The sequence below is a fragment of the Pseudophryne corroboree genome, chromosome 2 (assembly GCF_028390025.1).
Source record: "Pseudophryne corroboree isolate aPseCor3 chromosome 2, aPseCor3.hap2, whole genome shotgun sequence".
Lineage (NCBI taxonomy): Eukaryota > Metazoa > Chordata > Amphibia > Anura > Myobatrachidae > Pseudophryne > Pseudophryne corroboree.
The window spans coordinates 462,334,106-462,359,982 of record NC_086445.1 but is presented as its reverse complement, the minus strand read 5'-3'; the positions used below and the strand labels follow the sequence as shown (position 1 = coordinate 462,359,982).

The 25,877-nt window shown below is 47.5% G+C and overlaps 1 protein-coding gene across 3 annotated transcripts in view; it reads left to right on the top strand.

Moving 5' to 3' along the window:
- Nucleotides 1-25,877, top strand: part of LOC135028194 (merlin-like) — a 179,273-nt gene that overhangs the window by 110,484 nt on the left and 42,912 nt on the right. For all 3 annotated transcript variants that reach the window (XM_063953761.1, XM_063953760.1, XM_063953762.1), the window contains exons 10-12: nucleotides 1,409-1,483; nucleotides 22,301-22,414; nucleotides 24,786-24,908. In XM_063953761.1, coding sequence (XP_063809831.1) covers nucleotides 1,409-1,483; nucleotides 22,301-22,414; nucleotides 24,786-24,908 — 312 coding nt within the window. The remainder of the gene's footprint in view (nucleotides 1-1,408; nucleotides 1,484-22,300; nucleotides 22,415-24,785; nucleotides 24,909-25,877) is intronic.

Here is a 25,877-nt window from a genome sequence, read left to right as displayed (position 1 = left end):
CTGCATGGTGTAATTGAAAACATGATTACTGTCCAATCCCTGCGTTCCTGAGCACATTGGAGGCGTTTCATGCTGTTTGCAGCAGATAGCAATGAATGGTATACGGACATGCCTTCTGCTACTGTAGCCAATACAATGTAATGTGCAGCATGCTGTATGGTAAGAGGCCATCTGAATTGGTCACTGATTCAGATGAACTAATAATTTGATGCAGTCGCTCATCTGTGGAACTTAACAAGTCTGCCCCTTCTCCATTCCGCTTGAGCATCCCGTAGTCACTTATGATTACAGGCCTTGCACTCAGAACCAGTTTTATTGTCTGCTGGTCCACTTTGTGTACACTGCTGCCCTCAAACAATTCACCATTGCAGCCATTTTGCTAATGCTCGCACTGCAGCTGCGGGTGCCAACAATCATTTCACATTCACAGTCCATCAGATTGCGTCACTTACCCATTATTACGAGTGATGCTCTGCATTAGTCTCTGCATACCTTCTTTCTATTCTTCTACAGAATCTGACATCCTATATCAGCATCATCTGCGGAATAGATACTTTGCAAACTTATTGGGATTGGTGATTTCATATTTCTCTTTCCAGTTGCAGTGCTGATGGACATGGTTTATAAATAGATTCTAAGTATTAATGAGGAATGCACCACTGCATATACACTGTACACTATCATGCCTCCCAAGTGTCCCAATGTTCGCGGGACAGTCCCAGTTTTCCACCCTTGGGCCACAGTTTTAACAAGGAGAGAAGGAGAGGGGACATGGCCAGCAGCTCACAGGGGGCTGGGCATGACCCCATAGTGACAAAAGGGGGGCATGACTAGCGGTTGCATAATTCCCACAAAGCCATGCCTCTTTTACCAAGGCCATGTCCCCTCTTGGGTGCATGGAACAGTCCCAAATCCAGAGGTTAAAGTGTGTGTGTGGGGGAGGGGGGGGGTACGAGGTGGAACTGAGTTCCACCACCTGTATTAGTAGGGGGAACTAGTTCCACCATATCTATTGCCCTGCACAGTAATTCCAACAGAAAAGCCCACCCCATCGTCTGTGTCAATCGATGATACAGGCTGCACTGGTGTTACTGATGAGCTGCAGCCACCTACTCCTTCCTCAGGTCCTGGTGCCTCCATGATCCTCCTCCATGAGTTCCACCACCTCACCTGGACCACTTTAAGTCCTGCCCAAATCTACTCTACTAGATGTTGGGAGGTATGGAGTATAGACTATATTAACTTATTTCCTAAAAGTGGAATGTACTGTACGTTACTTTTCTTAAATTGCAACATACTAACATAATAAAATATCTATGCACTTTTCGCTTTTACGTTGCAACGTATGTTGCTAAATCATCATGATTTCACTGTTGTTAAAGTATTTCTGATTACTTTATCATTTCAGTTAAAATTTACTCCAGTTGACAAAAAAGCTGAAGCTTTCAAATTCTATTCTAGAGACCATAAAGTGAATAAACTGGTAAGTAATAGTAATAGACAAAATTAGATATTTATGTTGCAAAACACAAAGTGACATACTGTAGTTACATACTGTAGTTTCCAATTTCCCTGTGTCATATAATATGCCCATAAGATGGATCCTCTCCATGTGTCTGTTTAGCCACCTACCAGAAACACCCAGCATTTTTCCAAAACATTTCTGTTACCATGCAACTCAATCACAACAGTGCCTCTGTGTGTACACTCTGTGTTATGTGTGCACTGTGGGAGTATTTAGGGATCTTCGCGTATATGCTGTAGAAAAGAATTGCCCCCTATTGATCTGCTCCTGGCTGAGGGGCACAACCGTGCACCCCTGTGTAAAGTAAGGAGGCATGGACACACCTTACATTAGGCTACATCCCCAGTACCCTTCCTGGCCTTGCTCACTATGGCCCTGGTCACAGTTCTGCTCTATTATTTGTCTCTTGGCACCACCATAGATTGTCTTGGTTTCTCACAAAGTACTGACTAATATCAGCATAGTTTTAGCCCATTTGTTCCCCAAATCCCCAGGTTACAGGAGGAGAGAGTGCATGTACAAGTAAATGCTAAGCCAGCCAACTAACATTAGAACCATGATGGCATACTGACGTTGGCATTGTCATGTGTACATGCAGTCTGTCTATATTCACTGTCGACAAACCATATGTATTCCATATAAAGCAATGTATGTGAATACTGTTGCCACTGATGCCAGGTATGCAAAATTGTTGGAGTAAACAATCTTGCCAAGAGAGAGAAAAGCACATCTTGTTCCACAGGTGTTCTAATGCTGCCTCAGGCTACTGCCTATAGGCTTTCAGAAGACTGTTCGCTGTAGCCCATCATGAACTCTGGAACAATGCTGTGCATAACCAGTGAGTAGGAATTTCTCGAGAGATCCATTGTGTAAATATGGTAATGCAGACAGTGTAGAGCTGTTGCAGAAGGTTTGGTAAAGATATTGGCAGTATCTGACTGTACCTCCAGTCCCTGAAAGATAAGTGTCCAATCCAGTTCTAAGAAATATTCCTAATTAGGGAGCCAGAATGTAGAATACTCTCCTGAAGGCTGGAAACTTAATAGCAGCTTTTCTCTTACGTTCTAGGGGATACTGGGAATCCATTTAGTACCATTGGGTATAGACGGTCCAGTGCTTAAAGTGGTCCTAGAGAGGTAGTGGAACTCACCCCCCTCCCCACGGCGCCCATGAAATAAAGGTATTGCGCGCGCCGCAAAAAGGGGGTGTGGTCTCAAAAAGAAAGGGGCGTGGTCACACAATAGTAATAATGCCCACAGTAGTAGTACCCAAGTGGAAATTTTGAAGTGGGGGTATGGAAAAGTGAAGGGTGCAATTATGTGCGCGCCGAAGGCGCACGCACTCCTGACAAGGGGGCGTGGCCACGCAAAAGGGGGCGTGCCCTTCAGTGTAGTTTACCACACCATATACCCCTTATACACATTATGCACCACAATAGTAGGACCCCTTTCACATTATAGCTCACAGTATGAGCCGAAATTCACATTTATACCACACAGTATGAGCCACATTCATATTACACCACACAGTATGAGCCAAATTCACATTACACCACACAGTATGAGCCAAATTCACATTACACCACACGGTATGAGCCGAAATTCACATTACACCACACAGTATGAGCCGAAATTCACATTATAGCACACGGTATGAGCCGAAATTCACATTATAGCACACAGAATGAGCCAAAATTCACATTATAGCACAGAGAATGAGCCGAAATTCACATTATAGAGTGACAGAGTGACAGGGAGAGTGACAGCAGGGACATGGAAAGTGACAGCAGGGACATGGAAAGTGACAGCAGGGGAATACAGTAGGGACTAGGGAGAGAGAAAGGCAGCAGGGTAAGATTACCTGTTTAGCAGCGGCGGTGGTCTGCGGTGCTGTGGATGAGTAGGCTGTGGTAGGCGTGACGTGGAGGAGGCTGTGGGCCTCGGAGATAGTGCGGAGGAGGAGGCTGTGGGTGCGCAGAGGTCCGAGGGCGGGGCGGCAGAAGAGGCTTAGGGCGGCTGCAGTGGATCTGGAACCAGGCTGGCTTTATTATCCCTGCGGCCGCATCGAGCTCCTGTGACCACGGCGCTAATATTTCAAAACTGCTGCGGACCGGCAGCCAATCAGCGACAGATTTGAACTAGTAGTGCCGCGGTCACAGAAGCTCGATGCAGCGGCAGGGATAATAAAGCCGGCCTGGTCCCAGATCCGCTGCAGCTGGGAGTCTGGAACCTGGGCTTCCAGTGCGGCGGCGATGGTAGGGGCGGAGCGACGGAGGGCGGACCGGGAACGCAGCTTCTTTGTCGGCCCATACAGTAATGCCCCCAGCAGTAGCATCCCTTATACAATGCCCACAGTAGTAGTGCCCCTTATGCAATGCCCCCAACAGTAGTGCCCCTTATGAAGTGCCCCCTTTACAATGCCCTCATTAGCTGTGCACCCCATCAGCAATGCCCTTAATGGTAATGCCCCTGTGTAGTATTGCCCCTAGTCGTTTAGCCCCTGTAGTTTAGCCCCAGTAGTCATGCCCATACTGGTAATGCCCCTGCAGTTATGACCCCAGCAATTTACAACCCCCCCCCTCTAGTTTAGCCTCTGAGTGGTAATGCCCCCAGTAGTTTGCCCTCATGTAGTTTGCCCCATGTAGTTTAGCCCCCAGTGGTAATGCCCCCCTGCAGTTGTGCCCCCAGTTGTTTAGCCCCTGTAGTTTAGCCCCCATGTAGTTTGCCAAAGTTAGTAATGTCCCCAGTAGTTTGCCCCCTTGTAGTTATACCCCCAGTAGTTTAGCTCCTGTAATTATGCCCCCTTGTAGTTTAGCCCCCAGTAGTAATGCTGCCAGTAGTTTGCCCCTTTGTAGCTTGCCCCCTTGTAGTAATGCCCCCAGTAGTTTGCCCCCAGTAGTTTGCCCCAGCAGTAAAGCCCCCCAGTAGTTTGCCCCCAGTACTAGAGCCTTCCAGTAGTTTGCCCCTCTGTAGTTTGCCCCAGTAGTAAAGGCCCCCAGTAGTTTGCCCCCAGTACTAGAGCCCCCCAGTAGTTTGCCCCTCTGTAGTTTGCCCCAGTAGTAAAGGCCCCCAGTAGTTTGCCCCCAGTACTAGAGCCCCCAGTAGTTTGCCCCTCTGTAGTTTGCCCCAGTAGTTTGCCCCCAGTACTAGAGCCCCCCAGTAGTTTGCCCCTTGTAGTTTGCCCCAGCAGTAAAGCCCCCCAGTAGTTTGCCCCCAGTACTAGAGCCCCCCAGTAGTTTGCCCCAGTAGTAAAGGTCCCCAGTAGAAACGCCTGTGGTACACATATAGGAAGGAGGGAGGGAGGGAAGGAGGGAGGGGAAGAACTATACTTACCTAGCCCCGCTCCCGCCGCAGTCCTCTCTCGCCGCCCGCTCCTCTGCACTATGAGAGAGACGTCATGACGTCTCTCCCATAGCGCGCACTGACAGAGCCGGAAGCCGGAGCACAGTACTGAGCTCCTGCCTCCGGCTGCCGCTGCGGAGAGGGAGACGGGCGCCCGCTGGTAACGCGATCTCAGCGGGCGCCCGGCATCTCCCTGCAGCGCCGCCCGGGACATCGGGTTAGGTGAGCCGGGGGAGGCGGAACTGCGTTCCGTCTCCTGGTGGAACTGACGGAACGCAGTTCCGGCCCGTTACGGCTCACTTTAACCCCTGGACGGGTCCACTAGGAGCCATGGGCACGTTAAGAAATTGATAGTGTGCGCTGGCTCCTCCCTCTGTGCCCCTCCTACCAGACTCAGTTTAGAAAATGTGCCCGGAGGAGCTGGTGATGTCTCTGGAAGCTCCTGCTGAGTTTTCTGCATTTATCTTCTGAGTTTGTTGTTTTCAGGCAGGACTGCATGGCACCAGCCTGCCTACTTCGTGAGACTTAGGGGGAGAACGGCCCAACCTCTCTCAGGGTTAATGGTCCCGTTCCCCGCTAACAGGACAAAAGCTCCTGACGGAACTATTCGCAAGCCCCACCACGGCAAGCGTACATTCCCGCAGCATGCTGCCACCCCTAACAGAGCCAGCAGAATGAAGAGTTGTGAGCACTAAGCCGGCGTCCCGGTTAGGGGGTCGCCGGCCATGATGGCGGCATGAGGGTACAGAGACGCACGGCTTCTAAACAGGGTGGACTGCGTCTCCCACTGTGTATGGACACAGACGCTGAACAGCGGACACAGTACACAGACTGGCAACATAGCCATAAAAGGAGTCTGTCTCCATTTTATGCACAAGACGCATACAGCCAGTATAAAAAAAGAGCAGGAAGACCGCGTGCCATTTAAGGGGCGGGGCTTCACTATGAGCGGATCCAGCAGCTCACCAGTGCCATTTTCCTTCTGCAGCTGACACAGACGCCGACTGACAGGGGAGACTCCGGAGAGACTCCAGATTACCTTAACTGTACCAGGGGGTCATAGCAGAAAGGGAGTGATTATTAGTGTACTGAGTCCCTAATATAGGTACTTAGTCAGCGACCCAGCTAAGTTTGGCATTAACGTTAAGGGCACCATGTGCTGGTTCCATACTCCCTCTGTGTCTCCCTGGAAGGACTCTTTGTAGGTTATTTGTGCATTTAACCTTTTCCTGTGTGTGTGTGTGTGTGTGTGTGTGTGTGTGTGTGTGTGTGTGTGTGTATAGTATGTCAGGAAAAGAGTGTGATTCATGCAGGGCACAGTGTTCCTCTTCCCCAGGGGGTTCACTAGTGTGTACTCAATGTAGTGTCCCTTCACAGGCTAGTGGGGCAGAACCAGCATGGCTGGACTCCATTAGAGGAATGATTTCCACAATCTCTACTAAATTATCTCAGAATGAGAAAGAGACTCAATACTTAAGACAATCTATGACTGAGTTTATGAAAAGAGACTCAGTACCCAAACCAGCATCTCAATCCCCTGCCATTTGTCCCCTGTTCCTGTGTCAAAGGAACTAAATACCCTGTTTGAAGAACCATGGATTAATCCTGACGGTTGTTATCATCCTTTTCCTTTTCCTCCTGAGGATATGAAAAAATGGAAAAATCCACCGATAGTGGATGCATCAGTATCCAGGCTCTCACGAAAAATTCATGAAAAAGACCGCAAAATTGAGACTACACTCAAATATTTGTATACAGCTGCTGGAGGTGGCCAAGAGACCCATTATAGCATGAGGGTGGATTACGCGAGCCATTGCTAAATGGTCGGGTAACCTAATTGAGGGGTTAGATACCTTACCTCAAGAGGATATTGTTTTGCTCCTGCAACATATACAGGACTCTGTGAACTTTATGGTGGAAGCCACAAGAGAAATAGGCTTGCTTAATGCACGCACTACAGCTATGGCAGTGTCTGCACGCAGGGGTCTATGGCTATGCCAGTGGACTGCGGATGCAGACCCCGGGAAAGGTGTGGAAGGCCTACCTTTCACAGGCGAGGCCTTATTTGGAGATGAACTAGACAAATGAATCTCCAAAGCTACTGCAGGTAAGTCTACATACCTTCCTTCTGCAGCTCCCCCAACTAGGAAGGCCTACTCAGCACCCATTTTACAGTCCTTTCAGACTGCCAGGTTTAGGGGCAAGCCCAGAGGATCTGCTATCACCACCAGAGGTGCTAGAGGTAAACCACGCAAACCAGCAACTGCCGGTTCACAGGAACAGGGCTCAAACTCTGCTTCCACAACACCTTCAGCATGACGGTGGACCAAGATGCCTGGAAGACTGGCAGGTGGGATCCCGGCTAAAATAATTCTTCAGTCACATCTGGACAACATCGTGCCAGGATCCCTATGTCCTAGATCTTATTTCTCAGGGCTACAGACTGGAGTTCCAAGAGCTTCCGCCCCACAGATTCTTCAAATCAGGCAAGTATAACTTTACAGGATGCCATTCACAAACTGGAACAAACCCAGGAGACTACTCCTGGATCACGAGTGGATTCTGAACCTACAAAAATCTCACCTGGAACCAACACAGAGGCTTCCTTTCCTGGGAATGATACTGGACACAGAGTCTCAGAGAGTGTTTCTTCCCTTGGAAAAGGCTATGGTAATCCAGTCGATGGATAGGGCTGTCCTGAAGCCAACCCGGATCTCCGTGCATCTGTGCATTCGCCTTCTGGTAAAATGGTGGTGGTGCTTCAGTATGGAAGGTTTCATGTAAGGCCCTTCCAGCTAGATCTATTGGACAAATGGTCCGGATCGCATCTTCACATGCACTAGGGGATCCGTCTGTAGCCAAAAGCCAGGATCTCCCTTCTGTGGTGGATACAGATTTCTCACCTAATCGAGAATCGGAGGTTCAGGATTCAGAATTGGATTCTGCTAACCACAGATGCAAGCCTCAGAGGTTGGAGAGTAGTCACCCGGGGGGTGCAGTTTCATGCAGATGGTTAAGTCAGGAAGTAATCCTTCCAATAAATATCCTGGAACTCAGGGCTATCTACAATGCCCTTCTGCAGGCCTCATCTCTACTTTGGAATCAGGCCATTCAAGTCCAGTCAGACAATGTGACGGCGGTAATGTACATAAACCGATAGAGCGGAACGAAAAGCAGAGCAGCAATGTCAGAGGTGTCAAGAATTCTCCTCTGGGTGGAAAAACACGCCGTGGCATTGTCGGCGGTCTTCATTCCGGGAGTAGACAACTGGGTAGCAGACTTACTTAGCAGACACGACCTACACCCGGGGGAGTGGGGACTTCACGCAGAGGTGTTCCGTTGGTTGACACGTCGGTGGGTATATCCACAGATTGACATGATGGCCTCTCAACGCAACAAGAAGCTCAAGCGGTATTGTTTCAGTTCGAGAGACCCACAAGCAGCGGCGGTAGACGCTCTGACAACTCCGTGGGTCTACCAGCTGATGTACGTGTTTCCTCCACTTCCTCTGATCCCAAGAAGTCTAAAAAGAATAAAAAGGGAAAAGATTCAAGCAATACTCATTGCTCCAGACTGGCCTCGAAGGGCCTGGTACGCGGATCTTCTCGAGATGCTGATCGACGATCCGTGGCCCCTACCTCTGCGCGAGGATCTTCTGCAACAGGGCACATTCGTCTATCAAGACTTCCCGCGGCTATGTTTAATGGCATGGAAGTTGAACTGCTGATTCTAGCCAGGAGAGGGATTCCTGACAAGGTCATCTCGACTATGATCCAAGCCAGGAAGGGGGTAACGTCTAAACATTACCACCATATCTGGAAGAAATATGTCTCTTGGTGTGAGAACAGACAATATTCTGCAGTGGAATTTCATCTGGGACATTTCCTGCTCTTTCTGCAGTTGGGAGTGGATGTGGGCCTACGTCTAGGCTCCATTAAAGTCCAGATTTTGGCCTTGTCTATTTACTTTCAGAAACAATTGGCTTCTCTCCCTGAGGTCCAGACATTCTTGAAAGGTGTTCTGCACATACAACCTCCCTTTGTGCCTCCCACGGCACCTTGGGATCTCAATTTGATGCTGCAGTTCCTCCAATCAGACTGGTTTGAACCGTTACAGGAGGTAGACGTAAAGTGCCTTACGAGGAAGACCGTCACACTGATGGCCTTGGCTTCAGCAAGACGTGTGTCGGAGTTGGGGGCGTTGTCTTACAAGAGAACCTACTTAATTTTCCATGAGGACAGAGCTGAACTCAGAACTTATCAGCAATTTCTTCCTAACATCAACCAACCTATTGTGGTTCCGGTTGTTATGGACACCTCTGCTACTTCAAAGTCTTTGGATGTTGTGAGGGCTTTGAAGGTGTATGTAAAGAGAACAGTTCGTCACAGGAAATCGGACTCGCTGTTTGTTCTCTATGATACCAATAAAATTGGGTGTGCTTCAAAGCTCCACGACCAGCTGCCCATGACATTCCCACAGAACGTGTGGAATGTGTTAGGCGCAGCGGTCCGTAGCCGGCCGCTGCACCTTCTCCCCTTTCTGCACGGCGCCTGGCAACGCTAGGGACGCCGTGCGCGCTGAGCCGCCGGGTCCCTAGCAACGATAGGACGCCGTGCGCGCTGAGCCGCCGGGTCCCTAGCAACGCCAGGACGCGTGCGTGTCGAGCCGCCGGGTCCATAGCAACGGGGACGCCACAGGCGGACCGCGTTCCCCGTTGCTGGTGTTTAATTAATATGCACTCACACATGTTCTCTGGTCGTGCAGCAAGGCAGCTGCACAACATTTTGGTTAATTAGTCTCTGGACTCTGATTGGAGGGTTCCCTGTTTTAAGCCTCCTCAGTGCCTCACACAGACGCCGGTGATAGCTTCCTGCATGCTGCTCATGTTTGGTGAACGTCTGTTCCTGGTCTGCTGTGCCCGGTCTTTCCAGTTCTCTGAGTTCCTGAGTCTTGGAGTAGCCGTCTTATCCTAAGGAGTTCTTCTGGTCCTCGTTTACCTGTGGCAGTCGATAGAGGATCTTGCTTGGTTTCGTGAGTGGCGGCTCCGCCGCGAGTTGCGGCCTAAACCGCTTTATATTGTTTTCTGTTATTGGAGCATTTGCGAAGGTATCCGCTTCCACAGTCCTCTCCGGTACTCAGTGGTGCCGTGTAGGAGAGTGGACAAGTGGAGTATTTTGTTGTTCTTTTCCCTGGCGGAAATCCGCGCATACTTTAGTTTCAGCTTTGTTAGTAGCCCCTGGCTTTGTTGTTCAGTTAGAGGGCCCCTTGTTATCACCCTGTCTCGGTTCACTCTTTGTCTCTGATTAAGACCTGAAGGGGCATCTGAGTTGGGCAGACGTAATCCGCCCTTCAAACACGGCTGCCATGGGCCCAAGCAACCGTAGTCTCGCAAGAGTGTACTGACAGCACGGGCGAGACAACGGAGATAAGGTGCCAGGGGCTATTCCCTTTCCATTCCCCTTTCCCAGCATTACGTTCTGGTATTCAGGTCCTACCGTATAAGATCACCCCTGACCTGAGTATCAGAATCATAACATTATCACCGGCCAGAACTTTAAAAAAAAAAAAAAAAGGGGGGTTTTATTTTTTCCTATTCTGTTTTGGTGAGAGTAAAATCCAGCTTCATGAATCCGGCAGGGTTAGGACCAAATCCCGGTCAGCTTTTGGTTAACCAAATTCAAGAACTAACTCAGATGGTTCAGGACCTTTCTCTTCGGGTGAGATCGCAGGAAGATCTTTTGCGAGCCTCCCCGAGTGTGGTCCTAGAACCAAAGATGCATTTACCCGACCGTTTTTCGGGTAACCGAAAAGATTTTTTTAATTTTAAGGAAGCTTGTAAGCTTTATTTTCGTTTAAGGCCTAAGTCCTCTGGTACTGAGTCTCAGCGGGTTGGGATTGTTATGTCATTGCTCCAGGGTGATCCACAGACCTGGGCGTTTGGGTTAAGAACGGAAGATCCTGCTTTATTATCAGTAGACGCCTTTTTTAAATCGTTAGGCCTGTTGTATGATGACCCTGATAGAGAGGCGTCAGCTGAGAGTCACCTGCGTGCTCTTAAACAAGGTAAAAATCCAGCAGAGGTGTATTGTACCGAATTCCGCCGTTGGTCGAACGACTGTGGCTGGAATGACCCGGCCCTGCGCAGTCAGTTTCGTCTCGGTTTGTTAGAACTAATTAAAGACAGTCTCCTTCAGTACCCCGCTCCTGAGACTCTCGACAAACTCATGGAGCTTGCTATTAAAATAGATCGTCGTCTCAGAGAGCGGAGGGCTGAAAGAGGAACAACTTTTAGGCCTAGTCCTAGTGTTTATACCTTTCCTGAGGACGTCGAGGAGCCCATGCAGATGGGTCTCTCCCGGCTGTCCCCAGAGGAAAGAACCAGAAGATTAAGTTCTGGTCTCTGTTTGTACTGTGGTGCTCTCAACTGCCCGAAAAAGTCGGGAAACGCTCTGACCAAGTGAATTGTGAGGGGGTTCACTTGGGTCTGCAGCTTATCTCCTCAAATGACTCTCTATTAGTTCCTGTTAAAATTTCCTTTGGCAGCCTCGGTTCATTAGTGTCGGCCCTCGTCGACAGTGGAGCTGCAGGAAATTTTATGGACTTAGCTTGGGCTAAGGCCTTAGGCATTCCACAGATTCCCTTGGATAGACGTATCACCATGCACGGGTTAGATGGGGGTCCGCTTTCCAATGGGATAATTACTCACCGCACACCTCCAGTATTACTTACAGTAGGGGCCTTACATTCAGAAGATATAGAATTCTACCTTACACATTGTCCGGCAGTCCCTGTAGTTTTGGATCACCCTTGGCTTGCCTTTCATAATCCCACCATTGATTGGCGGTCTGGGGAGATTTCCCAATGGAGTCCTTTTTGTGTTAAGGAATGTATTTCTCATCCAGTCCGGGTTGCGGCAGTCGTCCCAGAACTTATTCCTGTGGAATATCAGGATTTTGCCGATGTGTTCTCCAAAGGCAATGCGGACATTCTGCCTCCCCATCGGTCCTATGACTGTGCAATCGAGTTAGTACCATGTGCCACTTTACCTAAGGGGAGATTATATGCCCTGTCCGGACCAGAAACCACGGCCATGAATAATTACATTCAGGAAAGCCTTAAGAAAGGCTTTATTAGGCCTTCAAAATCTCCGTTGAGTGCAGGGTTTTTCTTTGTTGAGAAAAAAGATGGGTCGCTTAGACCATGCATTGACTTTAGGGCTCTGAATAAAATCTCTGTGAAGAACACCTATCCTTTGCCATTGATTTCAGTGCTTTTTGATCAGTTATGCTCCGCCGTGATCTTTTCAAAAATCGATCTGAGGGGAGCTTACAACCTCATCCGAATAAAATCTGGGGATGAGTGGAAGACGGCATTCAGCACTCAGTCGGGTCACTATGAATACCTGGTGATGCCGTTTGGCCTGTCAAATGCTCCGGCGGTTTTTCAAGACCTCATCAACGATGTTCTCCGTGACTTCCTTGGGAAGTTCGTGATCGTTTATTTAGACGACATTTTGATATACTCTGAGTCTATAGAACAACATGTTACCCGGGTGCGTCTGGTTCTTCAAAAGCTATGAGAGAATCATTTATAATGCTAAGCTTGAGAAGTGTGATTTTCACATCACAGAAGTGTCTTTCTTGGGGTACGTTATTTCTCCCCAGGGATTTTGCATGGAACCGAAAAAACTCCAGGCCATTCTTAATTGGGCGCAACCCACTAATTTAAAAGCAATTCAGCGCTTTTTAGGGTTTGCAAATTATTATAGGCGGTTCATTCATACTTTTTCAGACCTGGTCGCTCCCATAGTAGCTTTGACTAAAAAAGGAGCGGATCCTTCCAATTGGTCGCCTGAAGCTGAGTTTGCCTTCCGGGCCTTGAAGCAGGCCTTTGTCTCGGCTCCTGTCCTCAGACATCCTAATCCGGAGCTTCCCTTTATTGTGGAGGTTGATGCCTCAGAGGTTGGAGTGGGGGCTATCCTTTCTCAGGAAGATCCGGAGTCTCAGGAACTACATCCTTGTGCCTTCATGTCCAGGAAATTCTCCTCCGCAGAATCCAACTATGACGTTGGTAATCGGGAATTACTGGCAGTAAAATGGGCTTTCGAGGACTGGAGGCATTGGCTGGAGGGAGCTAGGCATACTATTACTGTATTTACTGACCATAAGAACCTGCAATATATTGAGTCAGCTAAACGGCTTAATGCTCGGCAGGCACGTTGGGCATTGTTCTTTACTCGTTTCAGGTTTATTATCACCTTCAGGCCTGGTTCCAAGAATACGAAAGCTGATGCCCTGTCACGTTGCTTTCTTCCAGTTTACAATAGCAATCCTGTTACTACCCCCATAGTTCAATCTTCAGTCATCCGGGCAGGCCTCACACAGGATTTATTTACTCAGTTAAACCAGCTTCAACACCAAGCTCCTAGGCTAACTCCTGCTGGTCGTCTTTTTGTCCCTGAATTTTTGAGAGGCACCGTTTTAACTGAGTTTCATGACAACAAAGTCTCGGGGCATCCAGGTATCACTAAGACCTTGGAGTTAGTCTCTCGCTCAGTGTGGTGGCCTAGTCTTTCTAAAGACGTAAAGGAATTTGTCCATTCCTGTCAGGTTTGTGCACAGCATAGGGTCCCTCAATCGTTGCCTATCGGGCAACTCATGCCTTTAGCCGTTCCACTCAGGCCATGGTCTCATATTTCCATGGATTTCGTGGTAGACCTTCCCCTTTCAGCCGGATTTCGAGTCATTTGGGTGGTGGTGGACCGTTTTAGTAAAATGGCTCATTTCATTGCTCTTCCCCGATTACCCTCTGCTCAAGGGTTGGCAGTTTTGTTCCTTCGCCATGTGTTCAGGCTCCATGGTTTGCCCACTGATATTGTCTCTGATCGGGGTCCGCAATTCATCGCACGATTCTGGAAACGTTTTTGTGCATCATTAAAGATGAGACTGTCTTTAACATCTGGTTACCATCCACAGTCTAATGGGCAAACCGAACGAGTCAACCAGTCATTAAAACAATACTTACGCTTGTATTCGGCCAAACTCCAGAATGATTGGTCAGAGTTTCTTCCTTTGGCCGAATTTGCTTATAATAACTCTTGTCATTCCTCCACCAAGGAGTCCCCATTCTTTTCAGTCTTTGGTTTTCATCCTAGAGCCAACTCTTTTTTCCATCATTCTCCAGTTTCCTCGTTGACCTTAACCTCCCACCTCAGAGCAATTTGGAGAAAAGTGCACCTTGCCCTCAGAAAAGCTGCCTTCCGAGAAAAGAAATTTTCTGATAGGCTCCGACGTCCTTGCACTTTTAAGGTGGGAGATAAGGTATGGTTGTCAACTCGCAACATCAAGCTCCGACAACCCCCGGCTAGACTGGGACCCAAATTTATTGGACCGTTTCTTATCATTAAGAAGGTCAACCCAGTTGCTTTTCGGCTACGCTTGCCAAGATCTCTCAGAATTGGAAATACTTTCCACTGTTCCCTGTTGAAACAATATGTTTCTTCCAGGAGATTTCCTCGGAAGACCTCCCAGGGTAGATCTCCAGTGGATGTTCAGGGGCAACAGGAGTTCTTGGTTGAGAAGGTTTTAGATTCAAAAGTTTCTCGGGGCCGACTTTATTTTTTGGTTCACTGGAAGGGCTATGGTCCGGAGGAAAGGTCTTGGGTCCTGGATGGGGATCTACATGCCCCTAGACTCAAGAGATTATTTTTTCAGGAATTTCCTCGGAAACCTGGCTTTAGGGGTTCTTTAACCCCTCCTCAAGGGGGGGGGGGTACTGTTAGGCGCAGCGGTCCATAGCCGGCCGCTGCACCTTCTCCCCTTTCTGCACGGCGCCTGGCAACGCTAGGGATGCCGTGCGCGCTGAGCCGCCGGGTCCCTAGCAACGCTAGAACGCCGTGCGCGCTGAGCCGCTGGGTCCCTAGCAACACCAGGACGCGTGCGTGTCGAGCCGCCGGGTCCATAGCAACGGGGACGCCACAGGCGGACCGCGTTCCCCGTTGCTGGTGTTTAATTAATATGCACTCACACATGTTCTCTGGTCGTGCAGCAAGGGTAATTAGGCTCTGGACTCTGATTGGAGGGTTCCCTGTTTTAAGCCTCCTCAGTGCCTCACACAGACGCCGGTGATAGCTTCCTGCATGCTGCTCATGTTTGGTGAACGTCTGTTCCTGGTCTGCTGTGCCCGGTCTTTCCAGTTCTCTGAGTTCCTGAGTCTTGGAGTAGCCGTCTTATCCTAAGGAGTTCTTCTGGTCCTCGTTTACCTGTGGCAGTCGATAGAGGATCTTGCTTGGTTTCGTGAGTGGCGGCTCCGCCGCGAGTTGCGGCCTAAACCGCTTTATATTGTTTTCTGTTATTGGAGCATTTGCTGAGGTATCCACTTCCACAGTCCTCTCCGGTACTCGGCGGTGCCGTGTAGGAGAGTGGACAAGTGGAGTATTTTGTTGTTCTTTTCCCTGGCGGAAATCCGCGCATACTTTAGTTTCAGCTTTGTTATTAGCCCCTGGCTTTGTTGTTCAGTTAGAGGGCCCCTTGTTATCACCCTGTCTCGGTTCACTCTTTGTCTTTCATTAAGACCTGAGGGGGCATCTGAGTTGGGCAGACGTAATCCGCCCTTCAAACGCGGCTGCCATGGGCCCAAGCAACCATAGTCTCGCAAGAGTGTACTGACAGCACGGGCGAGACAATGGAGATAGGGTGCCAGGGGCTATTCCCTTTCCATTCCCCTTTCCCAGCATTACGTTCTGGTATTCAGGTCCTACCGTATAAGATCACCCCTGACCTGAATATCAGAATCATAACAGAATGAGCTGTTACTGATGTAGGTGGCTGTAACCTATCATGAAGGTAAGCCTGACGTATGGTCAGTTTTATTCATTTGGATAAGGTCTGCTTAGAAACTGGCCAACCCATCTTGGCAGCATCGTAGAGAACAAACAACGTATCCGTCTTACGAACTGTAGACGTTCGGGATACATAAACGCGTAGTGCGCGTACCACATCCAAGGTTCCAGAATCTCCTGTTAACACAGGAACTACTATTGGTTGATCGATGTGAAAAGAGGACACTACTTTTGGTAGGAAAGCGGGATTCGTCCGAAGTTCCGCTCTGTCATCATGAAACACTAAATACGGTGGTTTGCATGACAAGGCACCCAAATCTGAAACACGCCTTGCAGTAGCTAAGGCTAGGAGAAAATTTTTGTTCCAAGTGAGAAACTTAATATCCACTTGTTGTAAGGGTTCGAAATATAAAGACTGTAAGAAATCTAAAACCAGATTCAAGTCCCATGGCGCAGTAGGTGGAGTGAATGGAGGCTGTACTCTGAGGACACCTTGCAGAAAAGTGTGTACCGACGGCAATAGAGCCAATCTTCTTTGAAAGTAAATTGACAACGCAGATACCTGCACTTTTAGTGTGGATAAACGCAGACCTCCATCTCACCCCATCTGTAGAAATAACAAAAGACGGGATAACTTGAAAGATGAAGTTGGAAACTTCCTAGCTTCACACCAACCTATATAGGCACGCCAAATTCTGTAATAATGAGCTGCCGTAACCGGCTTCCTAGCTCGTAAAATGGTTAGTATAACCGATTCTGGAATGCCCTCTCTTCTTAAGAGGGCTGTCTCAACAGCCACCCCGTCAAACGCAGCCGCGCTAAATCGGGGTAAAGGAACGGACCCTGTTGTAACAGGTCCGGAAGTAGTGGGAGCGGCCAAGGATCGTCTGCGAGTAGTCCGCGGAGATCCGAGAACCAAGCTCTCCGAGGCCAATTAGGTGCCACTAGTATGACTGTGACGGACTCTCTTTTGATCCGTTTTAGCAACAGAGGGAGCAGCGGAAACGGTGGAAACAGATACACGAGGCTGTATGGCCACGTGATTGTGAGAGCATCCACCGCCACTGCCTTTGGATCTCTCGTTCTGGACACGTACTGGGGCGTTTGATGATTGTGGCGAGATGCCATCAGGTCCACTTGAGGGTAACCCCACCTCTGGACCAGCATGTGAAACACCTCTGGATTTAATGCCCATTCTCCTGGATGAAAATCCCGACGGCTGAGATAATCCGCCTCCCAGTTGTCCACTCCCGGAATGAATACTGCCGACAATATCACTTGGTGATACTCGGCCCAATTGAGGATTCGAGCTACTTCCCGCATTGCCATGCGGCTTTTCGTTCCTCCTTGTTTGTTGATGTATGCGACCGCCGTCGCATTGTCTGACTGCACCTGAACAGTCTGAGACCAAAGCATGTGCACTGCTTATCGTAGCGCATTGTAAATTGCCCGGAGTTCCAGGACATATATAGACAGCAATCTTACGTGATCCGCCCAGAGACCCTGGAGCTGATAATTTTGAACTACAGCTCCCCAGCCTCTGAGACTCGCGTCCGCCGTGCGAATTATTCAATTCCAGGCGCCGAACCGTTTCCCTGCGGTTAGATTCTGTACTTTGAGCCACTAGAGTAGAGACACTCTGGCCCGTGGAGACAACCTCACCCTGCGGTGAATCTGCAGATGCGAGCCCGACCATTGTGCGAGCACATCCAGTTGAAAAGGACGTGAGTGAAGTCTTCTGAACTGAAGCGCTTCGAAAGCCGCTACCATTGTGCCTAAGAGGCGAATGCACAAATGAACCGAGACTGTGCGTGGTTTGAGCACTAATTGTACCAGATGACGAATGACCTGTACTTTCTGTTCTGGTAGGTAAATTCTTTGATTTACCGTATCGAGAATCATACCTAGGAAATGAAGTCGTTGAGACGGAATTAGATGTGATTTCTTGAAGTTGACAATCCAACCGTGGTGAACCAGTACATTGTATGTTAGCAACGCCTGTTGGAGGAGCATTTGTTGAGACGGAGCTTTGATGAGCAAATCGTCCAAGTACGGAACTATTATCACTCCCAGGGATCTGAGATGAGCTATCATCACAGACATCACCTTGGTGAATACCCGAGGCGCTGACGAGAGGCCAAACGGTAAAGCCTGAAACTGGTAATGGTTCTGCCGTATTGCAAACCGCAAGAACCTCTGATGAGGTGGCCAAATCGGAATGTGTAAGTACGCATCCTTGAGATCCAGTGCAATCATGAATTCCTGTGGCTCTAGACCTGCAATTACTGAACGCAGAGATTCCATCTTGAATCTGTAGTAAGTGACGTACTGATTGAGACCCTTTAAGTTCAATATTGGCCTGACCGAGCCATCCGGCTTTGGTACCACAAACAGACTGGAATAATAACCCTGACCCTGTTGGTGTACAGGGACCGGAATCAAAACTGCTGCATCCAGCAGAGACTGAATGGCAATCTGCAGAACCGCCTTCTTGTCGTCCGACACAGGCAGTCCTGTCTTGAAAAACCGCATTGGCGGGAGACAGTCGAACTCTATTTTGTAACCTTTTAAGACTAAATTGCGGATCCACCCATCTGTGGACGTCTGAAGCCACACCAACTGGAACGTCTGAAGGCGTGCTCCCACAATTGGAGATCCGAGATGGGGTGGGAGCCCGTCATGCCACTGGCTTGCCGGTGACCTTAGCGTCCTGACGAGTGGTGTTGGTTTGTTGGAAACCACGTCCCCGACCTCGTCTACCAGGTGTGGCCGTTCCTCTGCCACGCCCGCGAAAGCACTGAGGTCTAAAGGATTTGAACACAGGTCCAGAATATCTCTTTCTAGGTACTGTTGGAGGCAATGGTAAGAAAACAGACTTTCCTCCCGTGGCCTCAGAAATCCATTTGTCCAATTCAGGATTAAACAACTTCTCGCCACCGTAAGGTAACGCCTCTATACCTTTTTTGACCTCCGCCTCTGCTTGCCAAGAATGCAGCCAGAGCGCTCGTCATGCTGTAACTAGCGATGATGAAAGACGAAAAGTGAGCTGACAGATGTCAGTAGAAGCTGTACATAGATAGTCAGCAGCTTCCCAAATTTGATCAGCGAGAAGTATAAGGTGATCATCACTTAAGGCAGACTTGAGTTCTGTTATCCATACCATTAGCGCCTTAGTTACCCAAATGCCAACCAACCCAGGTCTAAGCAACACCCCTGCTGCTATATACATGGACTTTAGCATAGCTTCTATTTTACGGTCCGAAGGGTCCTTAAGCGTAGTAGCAGTTGGTACTTGTATGGTTAATTTCTTTGTAAGTTTAGACACAGACGAATCCACCAATGGCGGATTCTCCCATGTAGCTGTTACAGACTCTGGAAACGGGTAACTAGACTTAAATCTGTGAGGTATAGAAAACCGTTTATCCGGATTCTTTCGTGTTTCTAGTAACATCTTATTAAGAGATTCTGAAACAGGAAAACACATTGAAGTTCTCTGTTGTTTAGTAAAGACGACCTCATCATTTGTCAGAGGCTCCTCAGTTTCTGTAAACTTCAGAGACTGACGCACCGCTCTGATGAGATTATCAATACCCGGGCTGTCAAAATCGTCACCATCTGACTGCTGGTCTACTTCGCCCTCCTCACCCTCATCTTGCGCAGTGAGGTCTGGCATAGAATTGTCAGAAAGCAACATAGCAGAAACCGGTAAATTATAAGACAAATGAAACTTATCCCTTCTACCCAAAGAGGATTTGGACTTTTGGTAAGGCTGAGACCCCTCCGGTAGTTCTAAGTTTCTCACCCTAGACTCCGATCTTGCCGCCTCCCGCTCTTGCCGAGTGGCGGCCAATTCTGATTGCAATCCAGCCAGGACATCTGCTAGCATAGCCCATGGAGGGTCCGAGGATGAAATTGGCTTTGAAACCGGAGCGGAAATTGTATTTGTAGCTGAATTCACAAAACATACTGTACATGTGGTAGATCCATCCGGTAACACACTGTTACAGACATTGCAGTGAAACTGCTTTTTAGTTTTTGCTGGTGTCTTACTCATTATGCAGACAGACAATACAAAATACAAAGACAGACAACTTGCGCGACTCAGTAAATAGCACTAAGGTGTCTCTATAAATATATATCTGGCCAAGTGCAGTGCACGCCAGCAATATGAAACCTTATCCCAAAATCCCCCTACAACCCTGCGCCTTCAATGGAGTAGAGATGTAGTGCAGGAAATTCTGAAAACACAACAGGAAAAAAACAGGAAGCATGGTTAAATATATCCCTCATGCTTACAGTATAACACAAAGTGCAGACTTATAACTTATCCAAACAGATTTAAATAAAAACATACTTATGTTGTATTCAAACCTTTAGTGTAAGACCTACACTCCCATCTGCACATATAAGTGAATCCTGTTAACAAAAGGCTTAATAGCCTATTCTAATAACACATGCAGCTCTGCTGCTGCTAAGAACACACTTCTCCCTCCATGCTGTGTGCTTCTCCCCCCCCCCCCCCCCCGTGCTCCGTGTACCGCTCTCTATTACACGGAGCCGGGGCTTACATACGCTGAAGAGGGAGCCGGGAAGCTGCAGCGGGGGCCGGATAGCGCACTGCATAGAGCCGTGGAGCGGCCTATGCATGAAGAACGTGGCCGGTGCGGCTCAGGGAGCGGTAACCAGGTAGCGGCGGCGGGCGCTGAAAGCAGCGGCGGGCGGCTGGAAGCGGCGGCGGGTGGCTCGCACATAAACACAGTGTCCCCACACAGCGGGCGGCAGCGTGAGCTGACCGCCCCGTCCCAACATACCTGGACCCTGTGGTGAGGGCTATGACGGGGCTTCTTCTGTAAGCTCCGTCCAGCCTTTCCTGCAGGTAGTCCTGCACATGGTTGTGAGGGAGCTCTTTCAGAGAGGCCGGACACGCCACAGCTGCTTGTAGCAGCTTCCACTATCCCGGACCCACGCCTATTGGAAGGGGGTAAGGGATGTGGAACAGTTGAAAAAAAATCCAATAAGTGTGGATAAGCTCCACACAAGCCTTGTTGCTACTGTGAGCACCGGAAAAAACACTGAGGTACTCTGGGATATGGAGGGGAGGAGTAGTTCCAAATTTAATTTATTCAGTGCCTTGTTCCTGCGGAACCGTCCATATCCCAAGAGTGCTCCGGTGACCCCTAGTGGATGAAAAAGGAAAGCTATGATTTGAGGATTAGCTTTGGGTATGGTCTCTCCTTGGTATCATAACACTCCTGAACTTTGTTGCTGTAAAGGATTCCCTCCTGAGTTTAGGTGGATGTGAGGCAGACCTGTGTCATGGAGCCAAGATGCCGAACTGCATGAGTTTTGTTTGTTCACAAAAACAGGACCGTGACCATGTCACTGTGTAGGCAATCATACATAATCAGGGCCACCAAGGGATTAGGGAAGGTCCTTGACTAGAGATGGTTTTTAAACATCATTGGTTTCCTCCTGATGGTTTTACCAACAATGGAGAAGGTCCAATAGCAACAAAAACAAATTGCTTTTCTGTATCGTACATGCACATTTGCATTTCCTTTAATCATCAATGGTTTTCCCTGCAATGGAAAAATACCATTGATAATCAATGGTTAACCCATTGTAGGACAACCCTACAAGAGTTATGTCGGGCCCAAGTATGTTGTGAATGCCTAAGCCCTCTGCAGACGCTGGCACAGTGTATAGCTGCCTCAGTGCACAAAGTCATAGTTGCTGTTCTAAGCTTGGCCTTATTCAGGTGGAGTTTTCATGTTCTCTTTGTATTTACGTGAGTTTTATTTACATGCTTCTTCGCACACTCCACTTGAGAAGGTAACAGATATGAATGACTAAATACAGACGTGTCCTCATATATTTAGCTTCAATATGCCATGCACCATGAGATACCGTGAGTGAGCCGGCAGGTCCCATGCAACTCTGCTAACGTTGAATGTCTTTTTTTTTTCTCCAAAATTGTGCCATATTCGTACAGTATCACTATGCGAATAGGATGGACAAGCAGACTCTGCTAATTAAATCATGCCTATATTCTGTGTGCAACCGCACCTGTATACAAAATGCTATGTTACAATGATTTGTAGTGCAGCATTTTGTATGCAGATACAGTCGTAGTTGCGCACAGAATATAGGCATGACGCATATCATTTTAATCAGCAGACTCTGCTTGTGCGTTCTATATATATAATGTCAATAAGATATATTTTCAGGGGGAATATGAACAAAAAGACGCCCAGCGTTAGTAAATCGCTCACAACTAGGTACAACTAGAAGTACTGTTTAACATTACTGCAGCAATGTTGAGAGAGTATTCTCTGTAAAAGCGCTTTGTAATATGTAGGCACTATAAACATAATTCATAATAAATAATATTGTACAGCCAAATAGCTAAGGCATTACCTGCATGTATGCATTTTATAGAAATGATAAGCTAAACAAATGCTAGTTTAAGTAATTTCTTTAGTATTACTCTATCTATGATTATCAATCAATTTTCATTTTTATGAATGTTTATCGCTCACCAACATGCCATTATTACAACGTATATTACAATGTACACCATGTCATTCTCACTAGATCTTGCACCTATGCATTGGAAACCATAATTTATTCCTGACTAAAAGAAAGGTGGACTCACTTGAGATGCAGCAGATGAAAGCACAAGCCAAGGAAGAAAAAGCCAGGAAAAAGGTATTTTTTTCAATGCCTAACTTCTTTTGCAATATTAGATTGTATTGTCACATGGACTTGCTTTAAAATTTATATGCATCCTAAGCTACTGTATGTAACTACAGTGTAACCAGGAGCAGTGTAATTGCAGAATGAGGGGATTAGAGTGGGAGGAGTTGCAGCTGCCTGCAGGGACTGATTGGACGAGATCCCTCTGTACCTGACGGTTTTGGCTGAGATAAGGATATTGCTCATATAATGCCACTTCCAGATGGTACCTATATAGCAGAAAATGTTAAGTGCTGTAGAGAGTATGGCTTGCTGTCTACAATGCAATGACGCCATGCATTAATGGAGAAAATAATTCTCCAGTTACCTTTTCCTACGTAGCTGTGATACTTTAGTTTCCACATGATTTAAGTGTCAAATTTGCTTGCCAAATGGCCTAATTCAGAGATGGACGCAGCCGGCGTGGTCGCTCGCAGCGCCGCGTTCATCTAGTCTGTGCACGCGCACTGACCGCAGTGCACGTGTGCGACCTTACAAATTGTGGCCGCAGTGTGATTGACAGTAGCAGCCATGGGAGGGGCGTCGTCGCAGCATTAGGGGGCGGGGTGTACAGAACGGGGGCATATCGGGAGCATGACATCACATGCAGCCGCTCCGGAAAAAAAAGATGGCCACTGACCACCGAGGGTCAGCCTTAGATCCTATGCCTCTGCAATCTAATGGCGGATGCATCAGAGGGCGCCCTCACACATGCTGGGTGGCCTTGCCCTGTGCTAGGCGGCCCCCAGCATGTGAGGAGATGAACGCAGATCTGGTGTGTATGCAGCCATCTGCGTTCATCTCTGAATAACCCCCAGAGCCCCAAGTTTGAAGCATTGGCTTAAATCAGGATGCAGGATTTATCAATCTTCTTTACGCTGTATTGGCACCTTAGCATTCTGCTATCAGTCTGTTCTGACACTAATTTGATTTGTGTGTGTGTGTTTGTGTCTATATATATATATATATATATATATATATATATATAGACATATATACATATATACATACATACAATATGCTGCATCAGTAGTGTACAGGTGCGCTGGTGATTTTTTGCTAAGGGTTTCCAATCCGCAGGGAATAAATCTCTGGACTGCTGCACTGGTGTAACCAACACCGCTGCAATTCTCCAAGCACACTCAGGACCCCTTGAGCAAAAAGTATCTGGGAAGAACAAAGTTTAGGAGAATGCGCCCATAGTGCAGATCAATGTATTTCATACAAAAGATAAACATCAGAATACAGCACAGGTTAAGAAAGACTCGTACCCTGTCAGACCCACTCTTTGGGCCAGTTTAACACATGTTAGGAATCCACAAGGCAAAACACCAAACCGCCACAGTCAGAGCCGGGGCCATGCACCGCGCCGGTGGAAGCCGGACCCGTCAGGCCACTTGCAGAGGATGCAGTCGGGATGTGTAAGCCGAGTGAAGAAGGAGGACACACGACTAACATGTGTTAAACTGGCCCAAAGAGTGGGTCTGACAGGGTACGAGTCTTTCTTAACCCGTGCTGTATTCTGATGTTTATCTTTTGTATGAAATAAATTGATCTGCACTATGGGCGCATTCTCCTAAACTTTGTTCTTCCTATATATATATATATATATATATATATATATATATATATATATATATATATATACACACAGGTTGAGTATCCCATATCCAAATATTCCGAAATACGGAATATTCCGAAATAGGGGATTTTTTGAGTAGGTCTGAGATAGTGAAACCTTTGTTTTCTGATGGCTCAATGTCCACAAACATTGTTTAATACACAAAGTTATTAAAATATTGTATTAAATGACCTTCAGGCTGTGTATATAAGGTGTATATGAAACATAAATGAATTGTGTGAATGTAGACACACTTTGTTTAATGCACAAAGTTATTAAAAATATTGGCTAAAATGACCTTCAGGCTGTGTGTATAAGGTGTATATGAAACATAAATGCATTCTGTGTTTAGACTTAGGTCCCATCACCATGATATCTCATTATGGTATGCAATTATTCCAAAATACGGAAAAATCCGATATCAAAAATACTTCTTATCCCCAACATATGGATAAGGGATACTCAACCTGTATATATATTTATTACAACTGAAAAGTTGCACATAAATATAAATATATATAAATATATATATATTTACGTACAACTTTACTATTTAATATTATATTTATGTACAAACTTTTCAGTTGTATATGAAATATATTGTAAGTCAACATCAGTATTGCTTATAAATTTTCTGCAATGTTCTTAGGATTTATTATGAAGGACAAATATGTAATACAAAGTTTTACACTATGAAAACATTAACAGAGTCTAGTTTATTAGAAAGAACATGATAGACTGGTGATTGAGAAACAGCTCAGAGAAGAGGCAGAGAGAGCTAAAGAGGAGCTAGAGAGAAGACTGTTCCAGCTGGAGGAGGAAGCAAGACAAGCCAACGAGGCTCTCGTAAGTGTGCGAATGCACTTCAACCCAGTGCTCTCCTAGTGGATTTACCAGGCATTATTTACTAAGTGGCATCACCCGAGGGGCGACACCAAAGTGCCTGATCCTGCTCAGTTACCGGAGCTGGGTGCTGCACTGTAATATTCCGTGCAGCAACCCGGCTCCTGTCACCATGTAGGAGCCGGCACTGAAAAAAAGCCGGTCTCTGGGGCCAGGCCGCATCTCCCCAACTCCCGAGGTGACAAGAACGAGGGTCGGGACACTTAGCCACGCCCCATCTCATGAAGCCACACCCCGTCCTACGAATCCAAGCTCCTTTTGCACCCAACTGCACTGGGTGTTTTAGCGGTGAGTGATGCCTCTGTGTTTACTTCAATACATTCTTAGGAGTGGGTTTATTTCTATAGTGTTTGAGTAATTTCATGCATCAGTGAAAAGTCCTGTTTCACAAAGCAGTACAAATATGCACTTTTTGCAAACCCAACTCCGCTTCAGCCCCAAAACTGTCTTTTTTTTTCTGACTATAAGGGCCTTATTTAGCTTCAGTTGCAAAATCATAACTCAGACGATTATCGTCAGACTGCACGTGCACTGCGAAGACATTGTGCATTCGCGTAGCTCCAAATACAAATGCAGCTGAAGTGAAATGTGAATGCAATTTAATTGACAGGAAGTGACCATTCATGGATGTTAACATGGTGTTTCCGGGAAGTGGTTGGAAACATGGTGGTGCTGTGATTGAATTTTTATTATTCTGTGTAGTCCAGAGCTGCCATCAGAAACTGTGTGGCCCAGGATTGACCAAATAGGCAGGGTACCACTCCCCCCACCCCCTCACATACATCCTCCAGACAACAGAAGTTTACAGGTGAAGACTAAAAACAGTAATGGGGAGCCGACTGGAGTTCCTTAGGGAAGAAGGGGTGGGTGACCTGCTGTCTTAAGGATCCCATACACTAGAACATTAATGCC